Source organism: Physeter macrocephalus, unplaced genomic scaffold, assembly GCF_002837175.3.
Source record: "Physeter macrocephalus isolate SW-GA unplaced genomic scaffold, ASM283717v5 random_579, whole genome shotgun sequence".
Lineage (NCBI taxonomy): Eukaryota > Metazoa > Chordata > Mammalia > Artiodactyla > Physeteridae > Physeter > Physeter macrocephalus.
Window position 1 is genome coordinate 19,954 of NW_021145982.1, and position 22,491 is coordinate 42,444.

The 22,491-nt window shown below is 61.0% G+C and overlaps 1 protein-coding gene across 1 annotated transcript in view; it reads left to right on the top strand.

Annotated features, from left to right (window-relative positions):
* The first annotated feature begins 2,745 nt into the window (after positions 1-2,745).
* Positions 2,746-22,491, top strand: part of LOC114485193 (plexin-D1-like) — a 23,215-nt gene continuing 3,469 nt past the window's right edge. The window contains exons 1-3 of the mRNA XM_028486126.2: positions 2,746-4,068; positions 18,823-18,999; positions 22,399-22,490. Coding sequence (XP_028341927.1) covers positions 2,746-4,068; positions 18,823-18,999; positions 22,399-22,490 — 1,592 coding nt within the window. The remainder of the gene's footprint in view (positions 4,069-18,822; positions 19,000-22,398; position 22,491) is intronic.

Consider the following 22,491-nt stretch of genomic DNA (forward strand, 5'->3'; position numbering starts at 1 on the left):
GGGAGGGAGAGAGGGGGGGGGGGGGGAGGGGAGAGGGGGGGGGGGGGAGCGGGGGGGGGGGGGGTGGGGGGGGGGGGGGGGGGGGGAGGGGGGGGGGGGAGAGAGAGAGAGAGAGAGAGAGAGAGAGAGAGAGAGAGAGAGAAACAGGGAGGAGCAAGAAGACAGACAAAACCAGAGATGGGGTGGCAAAGGCTGAGAAAGATAAGATGGGGAGGGAGACAGAGACGGATGATCGGGGAGGGGTGGGGTGAGGTGCACCCCGGCAGGGCTCCCAGGCTGCTTCCACAGGTGGCACAAGATAAGTCCTCCCCACCCTGAGATGGGGTGGGGACATCGGTCCTATCAAGCTGCCCCCTGAGTGGCCTTGAGCCCCAGGAGTGGGGGATGGGGCCCCCAAAACAGAAGCTTTGATTTCCTGTGTTGAATACTGGTGGCTGTCAAAGCAGTGGTCAGACTGACAGAGGGGGTGGAAAAAGGCAGGCGTGATGAGCACATGCTGATGGCAGGAAGGCGCAGTGTTGGGGGCGTGGGGGACTGCTGTCGGCTTGGCCTTTCCTCCCTCCCCCATGGGGCACAGAGAAACCCCTGTTCTTCCTTCCTGACCAGGGGGGAACAGGTGAGGGAGGCCACACCACCTTCAGAGCCAGGACCGCGGCACCATGTGGGAGCCCCCCATTCTGAGAGGCCTGGGCTGGGGGAGAGTTGGGGTGGGATTCAGAGCCAGCCGACTGGGGCTTCCAAACATTGTAGTCTTCCTCCTCATGAGCTGTGCATCTTGGGCCAGTCCATTCACCTCTCGGGCCTCAGGCTACGCATCTGTAAGGTGGGACAGTAATCGTACCAGCCTCAGAAGGTGGCTGTGAGGGCGAAGTGAGTCAAAACACATGAAGGGCCTGGCATAGTGCCTGACAGGCAGCGAGCCCTGCTTGAGCGCCCTCACGTAAGCTCTGTGACCGTGTACGCATCACTGCCTGCCCCGGCCCCCAGTGCCTAACTGCTCCTCCCAGGTGAAAGGAGAAGCAGGCCCAGGGCCAGCTCCCCCGTGGCTGGTCTTCAATAAATCTGGGGGGATTTTAGGTCCTTCCAGAGTCCCGAATAAAATGGGTGGAAGGGCAGCTGGGTCTCCACAGGAGGTAACTGGGCCTCCTGGGGCCACCACCCCCCAGGACCAAGGCTCCACTCTGGGTACCCCGGGGCTTGGCACAGACCTGAAAGCTCCTCTTCACTTTCCCCTGATTTATACGTCTCACCCTTGATCTCTGGTCCCTGCCCCTTGTCAGACCCCTTTCCGGGCTGGGGACCTTGGAATTTGAGGGGGCAGTGCCCCCTGCCCAGCTGACCCTGGGGGTGTCCATGGTTTGGGATCTAAGGTCTGGACAGTGTCCTGCGACAGGGAGTGGAGTGTCAGGTGGAGACAGACAGGGAGGGCAGGGGGAGAGGAAGGTGGACACAGGTGGAGGATCGAGGGGATATAGAGGGATCGAGAGAGACAGAGGGTCCGAGGGGGCGGGCGCGGAGGGAACCGGGAGAGAGGGAGAGAGAGCCAAGGGCAGAAACACAGGAGAGAAGGGGGAGAGAGAATACAGGGGAGGGGCGGGGTAACAGACGGGAGAGCGAAAGCGAATCACACTGAGAAAAGGAGAGACAGCACGCACGGAGTTGGGGTGGGGGGCGGGACACACAGACAGAGACAGGGAGACACTGAGAGACACTTACCGAGAAGGAGGGAGAGACAGAAAAGGAAAAAATAAAACAAGCTCGAGAGACAGGCCAAGCGGCCAAGAGGGAGAAGGAACTAAAGCAACCAGCGACGGAGGCGGAGGCAGCTCCAGGAAAGGAGCCTCGGGCCGCGGGTGCCGCACGGGAGGGTCCTGGAGGGCGCGGGGCGGCCGGACCCAACAACAGCTGAGCAAGGGCCCGGCGGCCGGAGGGCGGGGCCGGCGGGCAGCGGGGGCGGGGGCCCGGGCGCGTGAGGAGGTGGGCCCGGGGCGGGCGAGGGCCGCGGAGGCGGGGCGCGGCCAGGCGAAAGCGAATCACACTGAGAAAAGGAGAGACAGCACGCACGGAGTTGGGGTGGGGGGCGGGACACACAGACAGAGACAGGGAGACACTGAGAGACACTTACCGAGAAGGAGGGAGAGACAGAAAAGGAAAAAATAAAACAAGCTCGAGAGACAGGCCAAGCGGCCAAGAGGGAGAAGGAACTAAAGCAACCAGCGACGGAGGCGGAGGCAGCTCCAGGAAAGGAGCCTCGGGCCGCGGGTGCCGCACGGGAGGGTCCTGGAGGGCGCGGGGCGGCCGGACCCAACAACAGCTGAGCAAGGGCCCGGCGGCCGGAGGGCGGGGCCGGCGGGCAGCGGGGGCGGGGGCCCGGGCGCGTGGGGAGGTGGGCCCGGGGCGGGCGAGGGCCCCGGAGGCGGGGCGCGGCCGGGCAGGGCGCGGCGGGGGGCGGGGCGCGAGGGCGTGTCCGCGGCGGAGCCGCCCCCGCCCCGCCCCTGGGTTGAGCGGGGCGGCTGGGCCCGGCCGGGGCGCCGGGGCCGGGGGCGGAGCCGCCCCCGCCCCGCCCCTGGGTTGAGCGGAGCGGCTGAGCCCGGCCGGGGCGCCGGGGCCGGGGGCGGCTGGCGCGGGCAGGATGCGCCTCGCGGCCCGGGCCCGCCCCCCGCCTCCTGCCGCCTCCGGGCTCCCGGCTCCCGGCCGCGCCGCGCCCCATGCACTCGCCGTGCCGCGCAGCCCGCGCACGCCCGGATGGCTCGTCGCGGCGCGGGCGGCGCACCCCTTAGCGCCCGGGCCGCCGCGGCCAGCCCCCTGCCGCCGCGCCCGCCATTCTGGGCCCCGCCGCGCCCGCCCCTGCTGCTGCTGCTGCTGCTGCTCCTGGGGGCGGCGCGGATAGGCGCCCTGGAGATCCAGCGCCGGTTCCCCTCGCCCACGCCCACCAACAACTTTGCCCTGGACGGCGCGGCGGGGACGGTGTACCTGGCGGCCGTCAACCGCCTCTACCAGCTGTCGGGCGCTAACCTGAGCCTGGAGGCCGAGGCGGCCGTGGGCCCGGTGGCCGACAGCCCGCTGTGTCACGCCCCGCAGCTGCCGCAGGCCTCGTGCGAGCACCCGCGGCGCCTCACCGACAACTACAACAAGATCCTGCAGCTGGACCCCGGCCAGGGCCTGGTGGTCGTGTGCGGTTCCATCTACCAGGGCTTCTGCCAGCTGCGGCGGCGGGGCAACATCTCGGCGGTGGCCGTGCGCTTCCCGCCCGCCGCGCCGCCCGCCGAGCCCGTCACGGTGTTCCCCAGCATGCTGAACGTGGCGGCCAACCACCCGAACGCGTCCACCGTGGGACTGGTCCTGCCGCCGGCCGCCGGCACCGGGGGCAGCCGCCTGCTCGTGGGCGCCACGTACACGGGCTACGGCAGCGCCTTCTTCCCGCGCAACCGCAGCCTGGAGGACCACCGCTTCGAGAACACGCCCGAGATCGCCATCCGCTCCCTGGATGCGCGCGGCGACCTGGCCAAGCTCTTCACCTTCGACCTCAACCCCTCCGACGACAACATTCTCAAGATCAAGCAGGGCGCCAAGGAGCAGCACAAGCTGGGCTTCGTTCGCGCCTTCCTGCACCCTCCCGACCCGCAGCCGGGCGCCCAGACCTATGCGTACCTGGCGCTCAACAGCGAGGCACGCGCGGGCGACAAGGAGAGCCAGGCGCGGAGCCTGCTGGCGCGCATCTGCCTGCCCCGCGGCGCCGGCGGCGACGCCAAGAAGCTCACCGAGTCCTACATCCAGCTGGGCTTGCAGTGCGCGGGCGGCGCGGGCCGCGGCGACCTCTACAGCCGCCTGGTATCCGTCTTCCCCGCGCGCGAGCTGCTCTTTGCGGTCTTCGAGCGGCCACAGGGGGCCCCGGCGGCCCGCACGACTCCGGCCGCGCTCTGTGCTTTCCGCTTCGCCGACGTGCAAGCCGCGATCCGCGCCGCGCGCACCGCCTGCTTCGTGGAGCCCGCACCCGACGTGGTGGCCGTGCTCGACAGCGTGGTGCAGGGCACCGGGCCGGCCTGCGAGCGCAAACGCAACATCCAGGTATGCCCAGGCGGCGGGAGCGCTGGGGACCAGCCCAGGGGGCTGGAGAGAGAGAGAGAGTGCGGGTAACTGGGCAGGTTGTGCGCCGAGCGGGTTACACGTGTGAGTGTGCCGTTACCTAGATGTGCGTGTATGGAGACTCAAGTGTATACTCTGAGCCACAGGTGCATTTGCGGGGACCCAGGTGTAGTCGCGAGGATACAGGTGTCAGCAGAGGTGGGGGGCACTGCCGTGAATATGGCCTAGATGTGCGCGTTGCGCACTCAAATGACTGCTGGGTTACAGGTGCACCTGCGTAGGTGTGCGGGGCGGTCGGGCTGTGGATGGGTACCCGGGTGTGCGCTGAAGAGAGCCGAAGGTGCATATACATCCCGGCTGTGCAAGTGAGGGTCGCGGCGGTGGGCTGTGTGCACAGCAAGTGAGTGCAGCGTCTGACCGAAGGTGTGTTCTGGGCCGACTGCATGAGCCCGTGAGGGCTGCCTTTCGGAGTTGGCAGGTGGGTGCACGAGCGTGGCAGGTGTGCAGGGAGTCACGCAGGCGTGCATCTGGGCCCTGCGCATGGGGGCTGAGGGGAAGCAGGGTGTATGCACCAGCCTTGTGTGTCACTGAGCTGGGTCACACAGGCGTGAGGGCAGGCAGCTGCGTGTGGCAGGGACACTGGTGCAACAGGGCAGGCCTGGGTGCGCAGTGGGATGTGTGCGGCAGGGGACGCAGGTGTTTGGGAACCAGTAGGCACTCTGGGGAGGCCGCTGGTTGGCAGATGGGTGTGTTCCCGAGGCCAACTTTTTATTCACTCGTCCAACACACATTTACTGAGCATGCAGCATGCACCAGGCCTGGGGGCTATGAGGAAGGCAGTAACGCTTGTGCAATGCCTACTAAGCGCGTCACATGGCATAACTGTAGGTTTTAACAGCAGTCCTCTCAGCTGGGCTCTGTTCTCATCCCCATTTTACAGATGAGAAACTGAGGCACAGAGAGATTCAGTAACTTGCTCAAGGTCACACAGCAGAGGCAGGATGTGAATGCAGGCTGTCTGGCCTCAGCATCTGTGCTCATAGTGCTGCAGAGCCTTTGCCGCCTTACAGATGTGGAACTCAGAGTGTGTGTGTTGGAGGAGTCCCGGCGACTGCGGTGGGAGGTGCCGGCTCCAGGAGAGTGGAGGGAGGTGAGCAGGACTGCATATAGCGCTTGAGTGGGCTGTGGGGATCTGGAGGGAACGAGGAGGGCCAGGTACAGGGCCACAGCAGCTGGGGTGGGGGAATGGGGCCCCGGTGTCTGGGGCTGGGCAGGGCAGGAGCGAGGGGGCCAGGTTGGGGGGATCGATGTGTGTGTTGATCTTGGGTGGACGTGACACAGGGCTGCAGGAGGGATCTGTGTGTGGTTCCACTCAAGGAAGCGCATCAGCAAGGGGTCACTTCTTTAGAGCGCCCTGGAACGTGGACCCCTGTGCCTTTTCTGCACTCTCCCTCCCGAGCTGAGTCAGGGGAGACTTGGCCACTCCCTTAGGAAGCCTCAGCTTCTCAAAATGCAGAATTTAGCCTTCTGCTGATGATTCCGGAGCTCTCCGTGGGCCAGGCTCCCTGTGGCTCCGCCCATCCCTCCTCTGTGATCTCCAGGCCCTGGCAAGAAGCTCCTGAGATGAATTATTCCCCTGTGGGTGTGCCCCACACTGGGGCTTTGAGCAAACGCAGATTCCCCTTCCGCTGCAGCTGGGCCCTCTCACCGCCTGCCAGCCGCCTGGGAGGCTGCCCTGAAAGTGAAGCTCACGGTGGGTGAGCAGGGCACACTGGCCCGGAGCCGGTCTGCTACCAGCAGGGGCCAGCTTGGTCGGGGTGGCCACCCAGCGCTGCGGTTGGGACGCGCACCCTTCCCCTCCCCAGAGCCACATGCCCCAGTGGGCTGTGTTTGAGGGCACAAGCTTTGTGTCTGGGGGTCTCAGAGCCTGAGGAGGTGGATGGGGTGTCGGTCGCTGCTCTCCGGAGGGAAGACCCCGTCGGAAGGGCCTTCTTCGGGCCTTTCCAGGCCTGTGTGTCCATCTAGGCCCTCAGCGTGAGGCAGTCTGTGGGATTCCTCAGGCCGCCACGGTCTCCCTCTCCCCCTCCCCCTCTGGCAGGAACCGTCCTGGTTCCCACGGCCCCCCCACCCCCACCCCGTCCCCAGCCTGGCCTGGTGCAGTGACTCACTGCTGAAGGGAGCTTCGGGGACAGGGCCTCTCCAGGGACACAGCCCCAGGGACAGAGTGCTCGAGGGCTCCTCCCCAGCCCAAGGTGGGGTGGATTCCTGGCCCTCCTTGGCCGCTCTCCCTGTGTCCTCCAGACCCCTCTCCCCTTCCCCATGCCCAGCTGCGGGCACAGGCCCCAGGGTCTGGGCCTGTAGCCTCAGGTGGGGGTGGGAGAGTGATGGTTATTCTTGCTCCTGGCTGTTGCCAGCTCCCCAGTTACAGTCTAAGAACTTGGACCTCGCACCCGGGGTTAAATTCTACTCTGTCACTTTCCAGCTGTGTGACCTTGACAAGTGACTTAACCTTTCTGAGCCTCCATTTCCTCATCTGTGAAGTGGGGACAGTAAATCTCTAAGGATTGCTGAGGAGCAAATGAATTAATTAACGTAAAGCACTTTGCACCCGGCGCGTAGCAAGCACCTAGTAGATGTCTGCTGTTCTTGTTATCATTACCCCGGGGGGAGCATTATTAGTACAGGTCTGGGCTTGGTCCTGGACAGCAACCAGTGACCTATTTTGGCTTGTTCTGCAACAGCGAAGACCCCACCTCTAGCGCCCGATGGCAGCCTCAGTAAACATTTCCTAAGTCCCTACTGCGTTGCTGTGTGCTGGGCAGCGATGGTGATTCCCTTACTGTGTGCTCTCGTGGACCGTGCCGGCAGATGTGTGGCCAGGCCCTTCCAGCCCACAGGGATGGGTGCTGTGATCCCATCCGGGCAGCCAGAGCCCGGAGAGGGGCAGCAAGGCCTCTGGGGGGAGTGGCGTCAAAGCGCAGGTGCGTGGGTGAGCAGGAGTGAGTCACATGAAGCTGGCAGGAGAAGAGGAAGGGGTCCAGGCAGAGGGAACAGCCTTCCGGAGGCCTGGAGGTAGGAAACAGCAAGACGGACTGGAGCAGTGAGACGTGGTCATTGTGGCCGGGGAGGGGAAACAGGAAGTATGAGCAGGGCTGGGAAAGGCGGGCAGGCCTGCCATGCGGGTGCGGATAGGCGTGACTGTGTCCTGGGGACATGGGGAACCATGAAGGGTTTTAGCCAGAGCATCTGATCTGAACGAGCACCTCAGTTTGCGCCTCTGTAGAACAGGAATGATAATAAAAATACCAACCTCGCAGGACCTCTGTGGGGATTAAATGAGATGCTACAGGTGAAGCACTTAGCAGCGTGCCCGGCACACGTGTTTGCAGTTACTGTGATGGTTTTGAACGGAGCTAGTTTAGAAAGCCGTTAGGTGGTTGGTGAGGAGGAGAGAGGAGAAGCAGGGAGAGTGGGAAGGAGACGGGTGCCATCTTCCAGGCAAGTGATTCACTCCTTCATTTGCAAATATTTCTTGAGCACCTACTGTGTGGCGGGCACTGGACACAGAGGTGGGGGTGGCCGGCCAGGTGTTGTTCTAGGGGGATGTGACAGGCCTGGTCTGAGGGCACAGAGAGAAGAAGTGGGGGTTCAGGACGGATTCAGATGCCCGGATGTAGCCCCAGAGGTGGGGACGGACAAGATGGAGGAGAAGGGAGTTGCCTAGTCCAGCCCGGCATTGGGATGGAAGTCGGGGATGCGACAGGGGTGCCTCTGGGGGAGGCGGTGGGTTTAGTGGGGGGTGGGGGTGAGTACCAGGGGCCTGGAGTCCCTCTTTCTCCCAGCCCCGTGTGGCCTGACGGTTGCAGCACCGGGTGGTCTCAGTGGGGCTGGACGATGGGGGACAGGACCCTGTCCTTCCATCTTTTCTCCAGGGATGTCTGCCCCCCAAGCAGGGTGGCTCAGCCGGGCTGGACGCCCAGCCTTGTGCTGTTGCCCTTGGGGCCTCAGGCCTGAAGCTCCAGAGCCACGGTTGGGGTGGTCTCGGACATTCCATCTCCTCGCCTGGGAGGCTTTGCCCCCTGCTCAGCACCTTTAAGGCAGTGAAGAGGCAGGGAACCTTGTCCTCCCAGCCTTGGGCCCCAACTTTGTTCCTGATTGCTTTGGGCATATTTGGGGCCTTTGGACTATTCTGAGAGAGAAAGTGAGAAAATTAGCCTCCGTCGCATGTAGCTTGGATCCCTTTTCTCAATTCACGTATGTGGTGAAAGTGAGTTGGGAAGTTGCCTGTGCTCTCGGTGGGGAAACTGAGGCACAGGGCCACCCAGCAAGGCGAGGGCAGACTGAGTCCGGCTCCCTTCCCTGAATCTTTCCCTTTAACCTATGAATGGCCATAATATTTGTATTTTAAAATAAAAAAGAAAACCGACAGGGAAATGTCAATGTTGCATTTTCAAGGTGTCTTTTTATAGTAAAGGTGGAAAAAAAAAGCCCTCAGGCGGTTTTAAACTGGCATGCAGTGGGTGGGTGCCCGTCTTCAAGAAGGCATTTTCTGAACCAATTTAGGGGCTGAAATGCTGGGTGGAGGTGGAGGGAGATAAGCTTCCAAGATGCGCTTTCCATTTGGAGTTGGCCTGGGGGCTGGGAGTGAGCTCCCCCCCCGCAGCCGAGGGTAAAAGCAGAGACACTTGGGGGCACTTAGGGGAGGGGACTCTGGCGGGGTTGGCTGGCATGACCTTCTAGCCTAGAGAGACAGATACATCTTGGGCCAGGAGACGGTTAGCATACCTCCCTGCCCTGGGAGTGTCATCAGTCTCAACTGCCAGGTACGTGAGGGTAGAGCTGATGGTGAGTCCTGTTCTCCTGCCCGTCAGCTGTGTGACCCAGGGTGAGTCACTTACCTTCTCTGGGCCTCATGGTTTCTCACTGTAAAATGGGACAGTGTCTCCTTCTGAATTGAAATCTCACATGAAGTGCCCAGGAAATGGCAGGTGGAGGTATGAGTACCAGGAGAAGAGAAATACATCTGAGAAAAGTGTGCTCAGTGTGGAACAGCCGGTGGGGCAGGGAGCGCTTAGAGGAGGGAGGAGATGGGACCAAAGCAGGCCCTGAAGGTGAGCAGGGGTGGGTGAGACAGAGGTGTGTCGGGTGCCTCCCAGCCCGAGCTCAGCTGCGGGAGGCACAGGCCGCGGAGAGAGCCGCCGGGCGCCGCTTCTGTTAATGGTGAGACGCTGCGCATCTGGTAGGCCTGAGGAGGGTGCAGATGCTGGGTGCCCTCTCAGCTCTCTGGGGCTGAAAACGACCACGGCCACCCTCCCAGTTCTGAGCAGGGACGCTGCGCGGGGCCCTTCACAGGCACCAGTGTGTTTGCTCGCACAGCACCCCACCCCCACCCCGTGAGGCAGGAAGTGCTGTTATCCCCAGTTTTACAGATGGGGAAGCTGAGGCCCAGGGTCCCACACAGCTGGCTAGAGGCGTAGGGACCTGCAGACTGGCTGTCTGGCTCTGGAGTCTGCCGTGGGTGGGTGACCCCTGGTGTTAGCTGTGGGCTCTCAGCTGGGGGTTTTGCAGTTACCCGCCCATCCCGCGGAGATTTGGGTGGAGCCCTTTGTACAAAACCCCCTCTGGGGCAGCACCTCCCAGCAGGCCCCGGATGGAAGCCGGATGGAAGCCGGGAGCTGCCGCTGCAGTGATTCAGTTCCTGAGCCGGCTGAGGCTGGCTAGGGTATCTGCAGAGGCCCTGCCGCAAGTGGGGGCTGGGGCTGAGGGGGCCTCCTGAGGAAGTCAGGGAGGCAGGGAGTCACTTAGTGACACTCGTCTCCGAAAATGTGATTGTGACCCCGTGGCCCTTTGGGTGCGTGAATGAGAGATGTGGTCCGTTTGAATGACTTGACAAATCCCTTTCAACCTTGACCCCAGCCCCGGACCATGCTGTGTACTGGGGCTGGGCGGGCCGCCGCCTCCCCTCCAGGGCAGCCCCTCACCGTCCAGCGTTGGCTAGGAGGGTGGAGGATCTGTCCCGGCCCTGGCCATGCCCACAGTCAAGCCTGCCACGCCCACACACGCCCAGAGTGGTGGACGGGTCAGTGCTGGACCCTGGCACCAACTCCCTGGATTCAAATCCTGGCTCTGCACCTCCTCCCTGTGGCCTCCAGCAAGTCACTTACCTTCTCTGGGCCTCCACTTCCCCATCTGTAAAGTGAGCTCAGCAGAGACAAGAACAGGGACGGACCCCTGGAGTTCAGCGGAGGCCTGTGTGAGTTGGCTGAGCCCCTGCAGAAACACCCTCTACAGGAGTCTCATTTGCCTGCTGCCTCGGCTGCCGGTTTTCATGGAGATTAAGGAAACAGGCCGGCTTCCGGGTTCTGGTTGCTGGAGGGTGGAGAACAGACACAGTGTGTATGGAAGAGGAGCATGAGGGCCTGAGCCCCTGGGCCTGAGGGATCCCTTCCCCTTTCTGGGCCTCAGTTTCCCAGTCTGAGTTGGGCTGTGGGGTGGCAAGAAAGCCCTCACTCTGTCACCAGAACTGCTCCCATTGGCATCATTATTATTACTATTATTGTTGTGTCCTGGGAACTTATCCTGTCTCAGGCACTTTGCGAAAGCACTTGACGTATAGTGCGTATCTTTTAATCCTGCCAGCAACGGAATGGGGTGAGTGTTATGCTAAGTCTACGGGAAGGGGAAACAGAGGCCCACAGAAGATAAGTGACTTGCCCGAGGTCCCAGGGCGGGTAAAAGGTGGAACAGGTGTCTGATGTCAGAGCCTGTGCTCATCACCTTTACTCCCTGGTTCCTCTGCAAACGCTGACCTAAGGGGTGTGAGCCAAAGAGGCCCTCAAGGTCACAGTGATGGGGTGAATGGGTTCCTTTTAAAGTTGAAGAAATTGAGACCCAGGGATGTTCTTCCCCTGCTGGGGCTGCAGTGGGGAGTAAAGAGAACTTCCCAGTGAGGCCAGCAGAGCCGCCGAGCCCTGTGCCCAGCATGGCCCCAGGCTGGGGCCAGGTTCCCCGGGTGCAGGGCTCCTGTTTCCCACAACTGCAGCTGTCTCCACCTTCGCCCACCAGAGCCCAGACCTCCTGGGCACCACCTCCTGCCTGTCTGTGCTCCTGGTGGAGGGTTCCCTGGAGCGTGGCAGGGAGGGGCTCAGCTCTGTTACATGGCAGCCCGTTAAAAGGCATGAATCGGACCCTGCCCCTATCCTCCGGGAGCCCCCAGACAGTCGGGGAGGAGTTCAGGACAGAAGGTACGCCAAAGCAGAGCTGAGTCTGAGGGACTCCGGGAAGGCTTCCTGGAGGAAGGGGGTGTTGGAGCAGGACTTTGACAGATGGGGCTTGGGGAGGCCTTCCAGGCAGAGGCGGAGGCCCAGGGATGTGGTATAGAACATGGTTTGGGTAGCAGGCAGAGATGCAGCTGAGAGCATGTGAGGTCTGGGGTGCAGGCCGAGGATTTGGACGCTGTCCTGTGGGCTGCAGGGCACCAGTAAGGCCTGGGGCCAGAGGGAGACACAGTTGATCTGGTTCTAGAGGAGACCCCGTGGCTGCTGGCCCACATCCGTCCTGCCAGGTGCTGGCGGGGGCAGGACGCTCTCTCCTGGAGCCCCCACTGGGGCTGGACCAGGTGACTCCCAAGGGGCCCTCCAGCTCTGCCAGCAGTGTGGGGATTGCCATGGAAACCAGCTGGTCCCCGAGTGGGGACCGGCCCGGAAAGTCTCCTGGCGCCAGCCACGTGGATTTGGATCCTGGCTCCCCCCAGAGCTCGCCTGTTTTCCTTCTTTCCAAAGCCTGTGTTGAGCCAGGGCCGAACCCAGCAGGCTGCCTGGAAGGGCCCCGCTGCACCGCCCACTCTCCCGCTGCCGCCGCTGATCCTTGATGCCGATGCCGCCGGGATCAGCCGGGCCAGTGAGGCTCGCCCCACCCAGTCCGCCATCCTTTACCCTGAAACACGGTAAATCACGCGCTGGAGGAGCGAGGAAGCTCACAGCTCCATTACGAGGCCTAGCGAGGCCCCAGTGGGGCGTTCATCACGGAGCGCTTTCTGCTCTGGTCGGTAAATAGGAGGGGGGGGCCGTGGGCAGAGGGCTTGAAGTGGAGGCCAGGCCCAGGAAAGGAGCTAAACAGCGATCTGCGGTCACCTCCGCCCCCCCATCCCCCTCTCAGAGCTCGTCCACCGTCTCTGTTGGAGGTGATTGAACCCTCTGGAAGTGGCTAGCTCCTTGATGGGCCCCAGTATCCCCAGCTTGCAACCCAGGGCCTTTCCAGCTCCACGTGGCCAAACTCCCAGCAGCTGTTGGCTGCACCCGACAGAGCAGGGGGCGGAGAGACTGTGGGTTAGGAAGAGGGTACTGGAGCCAGCCGGCCTAGGTTTGAGGCTCACCTCTGGCTATTCTGGCTGTGTGACCCTGGGCAAGTCACTTTACCTCTCTGTGGCTTAGTTTCCTTTGCCATAAAGTAGCAGCAACTTATGAGGATCTGGTGAGGGTTCAGTGAGGTTATACAGGCAGAGATCTCTGCACAAAGTAAACCATTGCTGCTTATTATTGTTGTGTTACTGATTCCGCTGTGTTGTTACTATTATAAAGCTGTCCCTTCCCCACGTGGGGGTGGTCTCTGAACTGGGACATTGACGGCTAGAGAGAGGGCCCCATGTCACCTCCATGTCTCCAGCACATGGGACCTGGCCCAGAGATGTTTGCTGGGAGCCCCTCGGCTGCGGTCACAAGCCGTTGTCAGATGACTCTGGGACCGAGGCCAGCACCCCCAGGGGATCGGGAGGAGGGTGTGAATTCAGTATCCAGGGCCCCTCAGCCCCAGGAGGAGGAAGGCCTGGTGTCCCCGGGAGAGCCAGCTGCACTCTCAGCTTCTCCCAGCCTGCGTCCCTTCAGGGGAAGAAGCTGGGACCGAAAGTGTTCCAGGGTGAGGAAGGGCTGGAGCTGCCGCATTCCGCCTGCCGCCCCTCCCCCGCTGGAGCTGGCGAGAGGGAATGACCCCCCAACCCGCGCCGCCCCGGCCAGGGAAGAGTCCTGGCTGCCCATCCCACACTGTGCTCCTCTGGGACCCGGGGGCGGGGGGTGGGGTGGGGGGAGGGCTGGAAACGGGGCCAGGCTGGGCCAGAATGAGAAACAGCTTTGAGAAGGAGGAGCTGAGTGTCTGGGGGGCCGTGTCCAGCTAACAAAACAATGGCTGCTTGAGTCAGCGGCTGCGGCAGCCGTTCCCAGGCAGGCCCCGAGCAGAGCCACCCCAGCCCGGGTGAAGGCAGCGCTGCTGATCCAGCCTCAGATGCTTGAGTTCAGGGAGTGGTGGAGCGGCTGGTCCCAGGGGCCCTCCTGTCCTCGGGCGGCCCTGAGCCTCTGCCCAGTGGCCTGCAGAGATAATTGGGAATGTGTACTGAGCACCTGTGGTGCTCAGTATTGAGGGCTGCTGTGAGCTGAGCCTCTGTCCTGGGTGCAGTTATTGCCCCCATTTTACAGGTGAGCATACTGAGGCTCCGTGAGCATGGGGCAGCCCTCAGTGAGTTAAGAGCTATGAGACTTGGCACCTCAGGAGCCTCGGTTTCTCTGTCTGTTAAATGGGAACCCAACGAGAGTGTGTGCTCCATGCCTGCACACAGCAGGTCTTCAGTCTAGCCCGGCCTCTGACCTCAGCCTGGGGCTGTCCCTCCAGGCTGTGTTCCGTTTGGCGGCAGGGTCGGGAGTGCCAGCTGTGGGTGGGTGGACACATCGTGCTCAGGGCGGCCCGGCTGGCTGGTCCGCACGGCCCTTCCAGGTGGTGCCCAGCTGGCCCGGACGACCTCAGTGCTTGGGCTGGGCGATCCACCTCCTCCAGAGAGCAGGTCAAGGAAACCAAGGCCGGCCCCTCTGAAGCTGTGGAAGGGTGCACGCGAGCTGTTCTGCCCATTGCCATTGTTGGTTTTTTCTGCCTGATTCAGGCAGCCTGGGGCCAGGAAGAGAATTACTGCGCTGTGTGTCCTGAGGAAGCCTCTGCCCCTCTCTGTGCCTCAGTTTCCCCAAAGCACTGCTTTTCCCCTCCCACTCAGATCCAGGCCTGCTGACTTGCTCTCTGGCCTGGCTGGCCATTCTCTCCCCCACCGTCCCCCACCTCCACCCCTTCAGGAAGCGAACATCTTGATCACCAACTGGGAGGTGCTGGTATTTCCTTTCTTGGCAACAGGCAGCTTCCTCCTTGGTGTGAGGGCCATTGCCAGAGGCCCCCCAGAGCCGAGTCTGTCCTGCCCCCTCCCAGGACCGGTGTGCGGTAGGCCCAGGGCTCTTTTCATGCCTCGGTTTACCCTCAGCGGAGAGGTCAGCTCAGTGGAGCCGTAGCCCAGTAGCCGCCGTGTTTCGAGAGCCCGCACAGGCTGAAGTGGTTGGGTGGAGTTTGGGTTTGGGAATTGCAGGTGTGGTTTCAAGTCTGGGCCTGACCTGTGCCCTTGGAGACCTGGAGTACACTTCCCCCTTTAACCTCAGAGCTTCGGGAGAAGGTGGGGGGAGGGCTTACTCACCCAGGCTCTGCCGGAAGCAGAGTTTAGTGCCCTGTTTCTAGCCCTGGCTTTTGATGCTGTGCCTGTCAGACCCCCATTACTGCCCTGCTGGCTCCCTGTTCTCCAGTCCTGGCCCCTCCTCTCCTGTCCACGCTGAGGGAGAAGGAGCTGGCCAGGACAGGGGTGGGGGGAAGCCACAGAGGGGCATGCCAGGTCGACCAGGGCCTTGAGGGCCCAGGAGCAAATTTGGGGTTTATGCTGAGGGCGCTGGGGATCTACTGAAGGCTGCTGAGCTGTAGGAGGGACACGAGCCACTTTGCATTTTTTCTTTTTTTTAAAGAAACAACTTTTTAGTTTGGAATAACTAGATTTACAAGAAAGTTACAAAGATAGTACAGATCCCGCATACCCTTCCCTCAGTTTTTCCCCACTGATAAGGTCACACGTTATGACAGATGCGACATATATTTGTCAAAACTAAGAAACCAACATTGGTATTTTACTCTCTTAATCACTGCACCACCAGGGAAGTCCCTCTCATTATTTCTGCTTGGAAAAGAAGAAGCTGAATACAGTCAGTCACACTTTAGTCAAAATTAGTTTCCTTTCTTTAGTATACACTCACCCCAGAGCACAGTCTCCACCCTGGAGAAGCCCATGCATACGCTACCATGAGAAATGAAGGTGGTGACCAGCACAGTGTTGTCACAGAGGGCTGGAGAGGTTTTTTTGGAACTGCGTCTTGAAAGCTGGCTGAAAACTTGCCACCTGGGCACGCCTGGCAAAGGGAACAGCGTGGGTCAAGAGGAGGGGAAATAGAGGGCTCAGAGGTATGAGAAGGGCATTGGCTACTGAGGGAACAACATCACGAAGGTTCAGGCACCCCAGGAGGAAAGTGTGGCCACATTTGAGAAACTGCAGAGATTGATGTGGTCGGAGCTGAGGGCGGGGCAGAGAGAGAAGTGAGACTCCAGTCCTGAGCAGCCGGCAGGAGCCGGATCACAGAGGCCTTGAATGCCAGGCTTGACCCTGAGGGCGGCCAAAAGCCAGAGAGGGGCTCTCCAGTCTTGTGCTTGGGAAGGTGGCCCTTCTGGGTTGGAGGAGGCCACTGTGAGAGTCCTGCCCTCCCCCTGCTCTCAGAGGAATTTGTGTTTTGAAAGACCAACGCCAAGTGAGACTGGAAGCGGGGCTGGTGCTGATGGAGGGATTTCAGGCCGTGTCACATGGTCAGGGCAAGCAGTATTTTGGGCCTTGGAGCTGACTGCCCCTGGAGACCGGGTTCGGCTGAGGGCACACCCAGGACGGCCGCCAGTTCCCCTGAGCCCGCTTTCGCCCTTTCCCGGGCCACATCCCCCAACAGCGGAGGCCTTTCCCGCCTGCCCAGTGGACGTGTGTCTGGCTTCCGTTTTCGAGTCAGTTGTAGCCTTGTGATTTCCCCTGGCAGCTGGGAAGCCAGCTTCCCCCTCAGAGCACAGATCACGAAGAGCAGCCAACGGGTTACTTCTCCTTTAAAAATTTTTTAAAATTTTATTTTTAGGATAAGAAAAAAAAAAGTCAGAGGAAAGGCTTTTTAGAGAATTCCTCCAGTGCAGAATTAATGGCTGTGAGCGTCAAGGGCAGGCAGGCGAGAGCTAGATTCTCAGCCATTCCCACCTCATCCTCTCTGCACCCCCGGCCCACACATCACCCTGATCTGGGCGCCTGGTCCGGCTGTTCCCAGTACCCCCCATTCTGGCTGGCTGGGGATCCCCCATCGCAGGGCCCAGTGCAGAAAACCCCAAAGTTGTCACCCAGGCCCTCCAGGTGTCCCCTTCCTGCCTTCCCACCCCTCCCAGAGCTCAGGGAGGAAGCGCCTGTCCCCTGGGCGAGGGTTTACAATTTTAATTTTAGAGCAACGTATTATTAAATGACGCAAGTAATCCACAGATTTCAGTGAAGGAAAGTTAGACAACTCCTGGGAAAAGCGTCCTCATGACAGGTCTTGGGCCCAGGTGCCCGCTCTCCTGCCTGCTCACTGGTGGAGCCACCTCGTCTCTTCCCTGCAGCCGCAGGATTGCGGGGGGTGGGACCAGGGCTGGGAGAGGCCGCTGGGGAGATGGGCCGGCAACCTCCTTCCAGGGCCGGCCCCCAACTTGGGCACAGAGATGAACACAGAGGATGGGTCAGGCAGGGTAGTCTGAAGCTGAAAGATGAGGAGCCAGTGATAAGACAGTTTGGGCAGTGGCATTCCAGGCAGAGGGACTGGCACAGGCAAAGGCCCTGTGGCAGGACCCAGCTTGGACTGTTTGAGGGACAGAAGTGAGGCCGCTGTGGCTGGAGTGGAGGAGTGAGGGCAAGAAGATCCCAGGGGCCTGACAGGAGGGTTTAGGATTCAAGGTTTATTCTCAGTATCGTGTAAACCATCCGAGGGTTTCAAGCAGAGGAGACCTTTGTACCTTTAAAGGGCTCACTTGGCAGCTGTATTCAGGGGGAAATGCTGGGGGCAAGAGTTGGCCCAGAGAAGAGGGGCCTGGAAGAGCCTCCTCGGTGAGAGGATGGCTGCCTTAAGGTGGTCCCAGGTGGTCCAGGTTAGAAAGTTTTTGAGGTAGGCATGATTTGCCCCCCAAATTCCACTTTGTAATAATAATTTCAGTGACTGTCATATCTGAAACAGCGATAGTGTCAGTTGACACTTCTGGAGCATTTACTGTGAGCCACGCTCCGTGCCGGTGCTTTACGATGAACTGTTTTATCCGAGTGCCTATGAGGGAGGTGCTGGAGATGCACCCATTTTATAGTTGAGTAAACTGAGGCTCAGAGGAGTGAAGCGACTTGCTCAGGTCGCTCCTGGCCATCCTGTGGAAGGCCACCCGGTCATGAGTTGTGGCCCAGGGCACTCCCCAGCCCCACCCCATCGCTGGGCTCAGGGCTCAGCTCTGTTTATTTTCCCAAGAATGAAGGACCTGGTATTTATGGTTTGCTTTTGAAAACTAGCTGAGATTTTGTACAAAACCCATGTGGGCACATCATCAGTGGCTTTGGCTTGCAAAAAGCACAGATAAGGGGAAAAAAACCTCTCTCTAAAGCCGTGCCCTAAAGCCAGTTCTGCTGGCCGCTTCAGTCCTGGTGGCATGATATTGCAGCTGGTGACCTGGAGCAGGCCACAGCCCCTCTGAGCCTCAGTTTCCCCATCTGTGACATGGGACCTCAGAGGGCTGCCAGGATTCAGGGAGTTGATGCACAGGCCCGGTACAGGGTCAATTCCCAGTAAGCATGGCCTGTATTATGTTTGCTGTTGTGACTGTTACTTTAATGTTTATGTGCCAGTTTTACCAAAAAGGCCCCACGACATCCTGGGACTTTTCTCAGCCAGATATCTTTCTTCATAATCAGTGCAGATTTGTGGTGTCTCTCAGGGCTGGGGTGGCTCTCCTGGATGATGTTCTCAATCCTCATGGACACTGAGGTTGTGTCCCCCAACCCCCACTCTTCTAAAACACCCTTGTATCTCCATCCTTGTGGATTTGCACAGTTGTCTTCTGAAAGGCACTTCCTAGAGGCCCGTGTTGTACTTCTGTGCAGCTTGCAGGAGAAACCTTTGAAAGAACCAGCAAAACTCAGAGAAAGGTGGAAAAGGTGGGCGCAAGTCCAGGGAATGGCAGGGACTGGGCGTGCCAGCGCGGTTTTCCCGCTCCTGTGAGGTGGAGCTGATGTGGCTGTGGCAGGATTGTGCATTTGGACACACCTTGCCTCGGTTTGCCCATCTGTAATGTGGGCAGATGAAGGGATGTGTGTTGGGAAAGGAGAGGGGGACCTCAGTCTGGGGAGCCCTCAACCTGGGTCTGGTGAGCTGCTGGGAATTTGGGAGGGGCTTGCTGGGGTCAGAGCAGGGGCCTGGGGGGAAGAAACCCCATGATTGCTGTGGAGACCTCGCCGGGACAGGAGGGACACCTCTTGGGTGTTGGCAGGTAAGTTGGGGCAGAGGCTGGCCTCCCTGGGCCTTCTTGCCTTCCTCACATGACTCCTCCTGTCCAGCTCCTGCATACCCGGAACGTACCCATCTCCTTGGGGCAGCTCCGTGACTGAAGCCGAGGGCAGGGGTCGACCTGGGCTCAGAGACGGGGTCCTGGTTATGTTGGGGCCTGAGCCCAGCGCTGGGCATACAGAACAGGAGCAGGACTTTAAAAGCACTGATGCTGAGGCCGGAGACCACAGCCGGCTGTGTGGAGGGAGCCGGAGAAGATTCCGGAGCCGAGGTCTGACATGCATCTCTCTTCCAGCTGCAGCCGGAACAGCTGGACTGCGGGGCCGCCCACCTGCAGCACCCCCTGTCCATCCTGCAGCCCCTGAAGGCCTCGCCCATGTTCCGAGCCCAGGGCCTCTCCTCCGTGGCCGTGGCCAGCGTGGGCAACTACACGGTGGTCTTCCTGGGCACAGTCAGTGGCCGGCTGTTCAAGGTAGGGTTGGGCCTGCGGGGGTCCCCGGGGGGGAGGGGGCAGGCGTTGGGGGGAGGGGCCCACGGGTTATAAGGCGGCGTCTTCCACGTCGTCTTCTTCAACTCTTGCTCACAGCAGTAAGTGCCTGTCGTACAGAGAAGGGAACCGGGGCTGAGAGGGGGCCCTTCTCTCAGGGCTCCAGGACTGGGGTTTTGAAACCGGGTGTATCTGAGTTCAAGTCTCGGGACTCTGCCACTTGCAGACTGTTTGACCTTGGGCAATGAACTTTCTCTCTCCCGGCTTCAGTTTCCCCATCGGTTAAGGGCTGCACTTTTGGCCTCTAGAGACTGTTGTAGGGCTTTGAAGGGGCCGTGCGAGGCCGCAGCCTGGCAAGTGGGGGACTCTCCCTCCCATTTCCTCCTCCACTCGGTTGGGCGCCCTCTGCAGATGCCCCAGCCTGAAACCAAAGTGACTGGTTTCTGGAGGTACCGATGCCCGGCCCTGAGTTGCCTGGGGCCGGGAAGGGGTGAGAGGAATCTGGTTTCCCCACTTAGCGGCCTCCAGGTGAGGGCGTGCACCTGCCCCCCCGCCAGGCACCTACTACACCCTGCCTGCCTGTCGGAACGTCAGCCACCTGGCATGTCTCCAACCGGCACCAGGCCAGGCCTAATTGATTCAGATCCGATAATCCAGTTCGCTCAGTTCCCTGGGCCAGATGCCGCAGGCTGGGGGTGAGCAGCGGGGGGTCGGAGACAGCCCGCCTGGCCCCGGACCCTAGCGGGCCCGCTGACATCTCTGGGGCAGAACTGTTGTAGGGCTTTGAAGGGGCCGCGCGAGGCCGCAGCCTGGCAAGTGGGGACTCTCCCTCCCGTTTCCTCCTCCACTCGGTTGGGCGCCCTCTGCAGATGCCCCAGCCTGAAACCAAAGTGACTGGTTTCTGGAGGTAACGATGCCCGGCCCTGAGTTGCCTGGGGCCGGGAAGGGGTGAGAGGAATCTGGTTTCCCCACTTAGCGGCCTCCAGGTGAGGGCGTGCACCTGCCCCCACCCCAGGCACCTACTACACCCTGCCTGCCTGTCGGAACGTCAGCCACCTGGCATGTCTCCAACCGGCACCAGGCCAGGCCTAATTGATTCAGATCCGATAATCCAGTTCGCTCAGTTCCCTGGGCCAGATGCCGCAGGCTGGGGGTGAGCAGCGGGGGTCGGAGACAGCCCGCCTGGCCCCGGACCCTAGCGGGCCCGCTGACATCTCTGGGGCAGATGTCAGGTGTGGAAGCAGGGAGGGGGCGGGGGTCCTCCTCAACCTTCAGAGCTTCCGTTGAGGGTCCGCAGACAGTGGGGCTTGTGTTTTGGGGTCAGGTACTCGGATGGGGATCCTCGCTCCTCCCCTCCCAGCTGTGTGACCTGGTGTGGTTACTTCTCACTCTGAGCCTCAGTTTCCCCATCTGTCCAGGAGTCTCCCCCACCCACGAAGCTGCAGTTATTAGGCACCACTGTCTACCCAGCCTCAACAGGCATGTCACGGGCATCATCTTGTTTAATTCTCACATCCCTTCAAGGGAGGCAGAGCCACGATCCCCATTCCACAGATGAGGACGCTGAGGCTCTGAGAGGGGAAACGACTGCCCCAAAGTCACACAGCGAGAACCTGGGTTGAATTCAGGTCCAGTCAGCACAGAGCCACCCCACCCCTCAACCTGGACCTCTTCACCCTCCACCCTGCGCTGTGCTGGGTCATCTCCTGCCCTCTCTTGCCCGGCTTGGGGCTTAGATCGTAGCACCCAGCCCAGGCCCCAGAGCACACTAGGTGCTCAATAGACTGTTTTTTTTTTTTTTTGGCTGCGTTGGGTCTTCGTTGCTGCGCGCAGGCTTTCTCTAGTTGTGGCGAGCGGGGGCTACTCTTCGTTGCGGTGCGCGGGCTTCTCATTGCGGTGGCTTCTCCCGTTGCGGAGCACGGGCTCTAGAGCGCAGGCTCAGTAGTTGTGGCGCACGGGCTTAGTTGCTCCACGGCACGTGGGATCTTCCCGGACCAGGGCTCGAGCCCGTGTCCCCAGCTTTGGCAGGCGGATTCTTAACCACTGCGCCACCAAGGAAGTCCTATCAATAGACTGTTGAAGGAGTGGAAACAAGTCTGCTGGATGCCTCGGGGTGGGAATGGGGCCAAGCTGCCCGGGACAGACTCTGCCAAGAGGCCACTTGGGATGAGGGATGTCGCAAGGGCAGGGACAGCCTCTGGGAGCCTGGGGAGAGAGTAATTCCAACTGGGTGTGTGGAGGGCATCTGGGAAGCCTTCCTTTTTTGTTGGAGACCTTGGGAGGACAAATCTTGGTCCAAGGGGGAGAGGGAAGTGTTCCAGAGGGGAGCACAGCATAGGAAAAGGCTCAGAGGCTGGGATGTTGAGTCGGGTTTAGTGGGTGGAGATGAGGCTGGTGGAGTAAGCTGAGATGGATAGTCAGGGCCTTGAATGCCAGTACAAGTTGATGCCATAAGCGGGAGGAGCCATTAAAGGTTTTGGAGCCCACCGAGGAGGGCTGGGTGGTAGGAGGCCCCAGGGAGGCGTCTAGACCCCTGACCCCAGCTCAGGGCTTGGCAGGACCTTGACAGGGCAGCATGTTGGGATTGTGAGACCAGCCGGAAGAGAGCAGTTTGATGGATCTCTGATCGGCATTGTCAGTTCTCTGGGGGACATGCAGAGGGGCCCTCAGCCAGAGAAGCTTCCAGGCCCCAGCTAGTCCTGGTCCTTCTCCTGCCCGGACATTGGACCCCACCCCCCAGCCCCAGCCTTGGACTCTGGGGTCAGACAAGCTTAGGCTTGCATCACGACCCTGAGGCATCTTCATTTTAGGACTCTTGCCAAGTCCCTTGGCTTCTCTGAGCCTCAGTTTCCTCATCTGTGAGATGGGCGTGAGAGGGGAGGGGTGAGACGGGTGGCTCTGCAGCTTCTCCCGGGCCTGGCCCTAGCAGCGCTTCACCTGCATCTTCTTTAGCACACTTCGTGGTCACGCAGGGCAGGTATCGTCATCAGCCCCATTAGCTCAGAGAGGGGAAGTGACTTGGACAACTTGTACTTTGTGCAGCTTGTAAATGTCAAGGCCAGGATTCAAACCCAAGTCCCGGCTCCTTGGCATGCGGCCCAGCAGCCTCCCAGAGAATGTTTTGTAAACTGTGAAGCCCAAACCTATTCACAGGGTCGGATGTGCCCGTGAAGGGCAGCGAGGGAGGCCCTGGTGGGGGCACAGCAGAGGCAAAAGTGTAGAGTGACCCGCTGCCAGTCCTGGGAGGGCCCGAGAGAGGGGCAGAGGCGGAGACTCCAAGCCCGGGTCAGCCCCTACCCCCAGGGCAGGTCCCCCGCATTCGGCCTCCCCCGGCCGGGGCACCCTCGTGGCTCACCGTCCCCTGACGGCGCCCCCCCGCCCCAGATCAACCTGAACGAGAGCATGCAGGTGGTGAGCAGGAAGGTGGCGACGGTGGCCTACGGGGAGCCCGTGCACCACGTCATGCAGTTTGACCCC